We start from the raw sequence: 4175 nt of genomic DNA, 5'->3' as shown, positions 1-4175 counted from the left end.
CAATTTTTTGCTACTAAACCTATTCCATCCTTGGTACCAAATGTCCTTTTTTTTCTGAACAGAGAGAACCGACGAGGAAGTCGACCTTTTAATTGTAATTTAGACACATTCATAGACCATGAGCTGACGAAATCAACACCAGGAAACATAACCCCGCAATACTTCTGCAAGAGAAAAATTGTTACTTACTTTTGCTGATACTAGGATTTCATCAACAAGTTTGTTTGCTTGCCAAGGAGAGAGTGGTCCGTCATTAGTATGCAGTGGTCAAGCTGTAGCTGTACAATTGTTGCACTGCATTTCACATCAATTAACACCAAATCGACCAAATGATATTTTCTTAGAAATCTTACAACACCACATACAGTACAAGAATTTGCAACAACAACAGCGTATGGTCTTATTTTCGAATGTAAACAATAGCACGTGGAATACATTACATGGGGAAACAAGTGTAATGGTCGCTATCTATGCTTGCTTAGAACCTGGCAACCCTACAAATAAAACCATGAAGTTTATTGCATTCACTCACACTGATGCAAAATCACTCAAAGAAATATTAAATCTCGTTTGATGAACTGCATACATACGTGCGAATGTTTATGTTTTCCTTTTCTAACACTTTACTCTATTAATTTGTTGACGGTGTGAAATCATTATTTAATTAATAAGATTCAAGAGATGCAAAAAAAGCAGTGACTCTTTAGTACTGTATAATATTATTTTTTTTTTCTGATTGTCTTTAATGGTACCGCTATTAATGTATAGAACGAATTAATCGAATAGGCGTGCAAGTTAGTATCAGAACTTTTTTATTTTTGATCGACTTTTTCCATATTTTTGTCAAATATTTTATCAGTATTTGTTACAATATAAGCAGCATTTTTTTACTTGTTGGGAATGTACTGAATCAAATTTTAAGCTTGTTTCAAAATTTATATGCAAAGTTTCAATCTATTAACCAAATTTTTACGATTATAATAATTTCGGCATAGACTAAGTCGCCATTTCGTGTCCTATGCTTTAATAATAACCTCCGCTAAAGTATGTAAGCAAACGGTTAATGTCGTCAAGATCAAAACGTGAAAGCATTTCAGATAATTATCTAATACGTTTCTTAATTAAATTCCCGTGAGATGCAAATATCACTATAGCTGTATAAACTTTATGGTCATAAATTCGTCTCAATTAACAAGAACATATATTGAAATGTTCGGCTTTGTTCGAGGTCGTTGCAAGTGAATCATGCTATTTTATATATAGTTATATTGTGTACATATAAAGTGTTTTGTAGTTTTCCATATTTGCTTTCGTCGCCACTTTCAAGTGACAGACAGATCGAATGTAGGACATATATAGAGAATTATACTGATCAAAAATATATATACATCGAATGGCGTTTAAAGAATCAAGACGTAGAAACGCAGATTCAAATCTACTATAAATTCCTTATGCGCGGTAATGTTGAGCCCAATGAAAATTTAACGTTGAACTCTGGAAACTCCCCCCCCCGCGGCCAACAGGCAATCCTAAATAACGAGTAAATTATTTAGTTGCATGATTTTTCTCTATAATTTTGCGGTTTTTGTTTCGCTGGCGAGAGCAGAGAAAACAACTAAGGAGAAACTAATGAAGAAAACCACTCAAAAAGAGTGGTTTTCGTTTCCATATCAAATCACATATAAATGTTGTGCGTTACGAGTTTAACTCAGAATACGTCGATTACTCTTTCAATTCTCAGGAAGTATTGTGAGAGGAGGTTTACTTGATTAGTTGGCACTATTGAGGTCTTGCTGGCATTTTTATTATAGAATGTCGTCTTACGCTGAGAGGAGTCTGAAAAAGAGAGAAACATTAGCGAACATAATTCTCCGCTCAGAGCCAACAGCTGACGTGTTATTTATTTTATTTCACTCTTACTTGTTTTATTCTCAGCATTGTTGCGGGGCATCCATAAGAAATGTGCAGCAAAGCCAGCAAAGTGAATAAAAATAACAATATTTTTGAATTTGAATTCATTTAATTTGGACGTGGATTTTTTGTCGCGGGACTTGTATAAAAAATAATATACGTTACTTTATATATTGTTATATATTATAATATTTTCACTTGAAGTTCAGCAAATTCTTGCATGTAAAAATTTTTTATCGCTTAAATCGAACTGTCAGGTGTGACGTTAAGAAGTGGTGTTTATTAAAAAAAAAAAAAAGTGTTTTGAGGTTTTTCTACGATTTTTTTATTTTTGTTAATGAAGAAATAAATGAAAAGCTAATAAATCTTAAAAACGGGAAATTTTAGAAGCAAACAGCAAGAAAGCTTGCGGATCTGGAACTCGGAGAAAAACGAAAGCAAAACAGAAAATAAATAATAATCAAACTGAGAGACAACAAACAAACAAACAGAAAAGTAAAAAAAATTAATAAATAATCTTTCATTGGTCGCGAAGAATATTAATGAAAAAGACTTACGAGTAAGAAAACTTCCAGAACTTTAAAAAAAAAACTTTTTCGAAAAAGTGCTGTACATAGAATTAAATCATAAGAAAAGTGCCTTTAAGAAAAGTTGAAAAGATTAACAAGGAGAAATTTTGGGAAAAAGTTCCTCTTTAAGTATTTACATATTTACTAATTTTAAAATAAGAAAAGACGAAAAACAGCTACCATGGCTTTTATGATGCCAGTAATGAAAAACAATTTTGAAATTTATAAGGATACCAGATCTCGGAAAACTTCCGAGTGCTCAAACGCTAGCTCTAATGGTGCTGGTCCGTCAGTGGCGTCCGGTGCTGTCGGTGTTGGTATGCCGCCGTGTAAGGGGAGGCAGCGTAAATCAGAAAGTTTTGCTACTTCGCCGCTTCATACGCAACGAATGCAAATGCAACGCTGTCAATCGCAGCGTACATTTCCACGGAATGCGTCGAAATCATCACAGGGCTCAGTATCGGCGACCATATCACCGACGCGTTCATTCTGCCAGTCGAGTAATACTAGTCCCCAAAAGACCGCAACGACCAGTACAACAAATACAAGCAGTCAAAATGATTTAACAAAATTCCATTGGCGTTTAGTCGATAAATTGCGTCGATCCTTTCGCAAGGATAGTGCCAAGAGATCCTGAAAAACAGCAAAACATCAGCAAAACGAAGAAGAGCACGAAGTCAAGCAACCAATAGCTCCAGTTGCAAAAAGAAGCGAAGCAGCTAAGCATAGGCAAACCGAAAAGGGAAACGAAGACGACGAAAATAAGAGGCGAGAAATATGTAAATCTAGTATTAAAGCTGAGCCGGTTGCCCGCAAAGATATACGACTTGCGATTACGCAAACACCAGATATCGTCAAGTCGACGAGCATCAATAGCTCTTCCCTTAAGAACAGCCCGAAGGTTGATCTAAAACACAATTGCGGCAAGATTGTACATGCTACCAACATTTTCAACAGACCTTCCGTCGGACCAGGTCCAATTAACTGGCGTTTGACTGCTGTTCCCTTAGTGCGAGCCCAGCTCAATAAGTGCAATCGTAAATTAGCTAAGTTGCATTTGCATTGCACCGGCAGTCCCTTAACCAGCCATTTGCTATTAACTTCAGGTAGCACTATAAATCTATTTACAAGCAGCTCTGAAGCATCTAATATGCATAGTCATCCGGAAATTGAGCCTACAGCAATCGTTGGGGAACAATCGCAATTGTTGCAACAATCAGGACTCGGTCAAGAGACGCAACATGCTGCAGTGGAGAAACCAAACAGAGGCCGTACAAAATCCAAAAGAAAACGTTTACCATTTCTTCGACGTTCTTCCTCCAGATTTAGTACAAAGAGTACACCTGGCTGAGTTAAGAAATAAAAAAATAAATAAATAAATAGGTAAATGAATGAATAAATAAACAAACACATAAACAACATATCAAACGAATGCCAGAAAAATGAAGGTTACTTAGGCTTCTTTAACGATCAAATTTTCACTTACGGCAATTTGCAAAGAGTTCGAGGTGTTACGAAATGGAAGGGGCACGAACTATACTACACACGAGCACACATACACACATACACATTCATATACTATTTTGTTTGTTTTTTTTTTTTTCGTCTGCATAATTATGTCGCCTATTGCATGCAATTGCCAACTTTGGTGCGGTCAGACTTTGCGCTCTGTTGATTGCCGATGATAGGATGGAG

The 4175-nt window shown here is 35.9% G+C and overlaps 1 protein-coding gene across 1 annotated transcript; it reads left to right on the top strand.

Annotated features, from left to right (window-relative positions):
• The first annotated feature begins 1954 nt into the window (after positions 1 to 1954).
• On the top strand, positions 1955 to 3738 carry LOC119641087. Its single transcript, XM_038039527.1, has one exon. The coding sequence runs from the start codon at positions 2662 to 2664 to the stop codon at positions 3115 to 3117; it is 456 nt and encodes a 151-aa protein (XP_037895455.1). The 5' UTR covers positions 1955 to 2661; the 3' UTR covers positions 3118 to 3738.
• The last annotated feature ends 437 nt before the right edge of the window (positions 3739 to 4175 follow it).

This window comes from Glossina fuscipes, unplaced genomic scaffold (assembly GCF_014805625.2).
Source record: "Glossina fuscipes isolate IAEA_lab_2018 unplaced genomic scaffold, Yale_Gfus_2 0, whole genome shotgun sequence".
NCBI lineage: Eukaryota > Metazoa > Arthropoda > Insecta > Diptera > Glossinidae > Glossina > Glossina fuscipes.
This window is presented reverse-complemented; position numbering and strand designations above follow the sequence as displayed.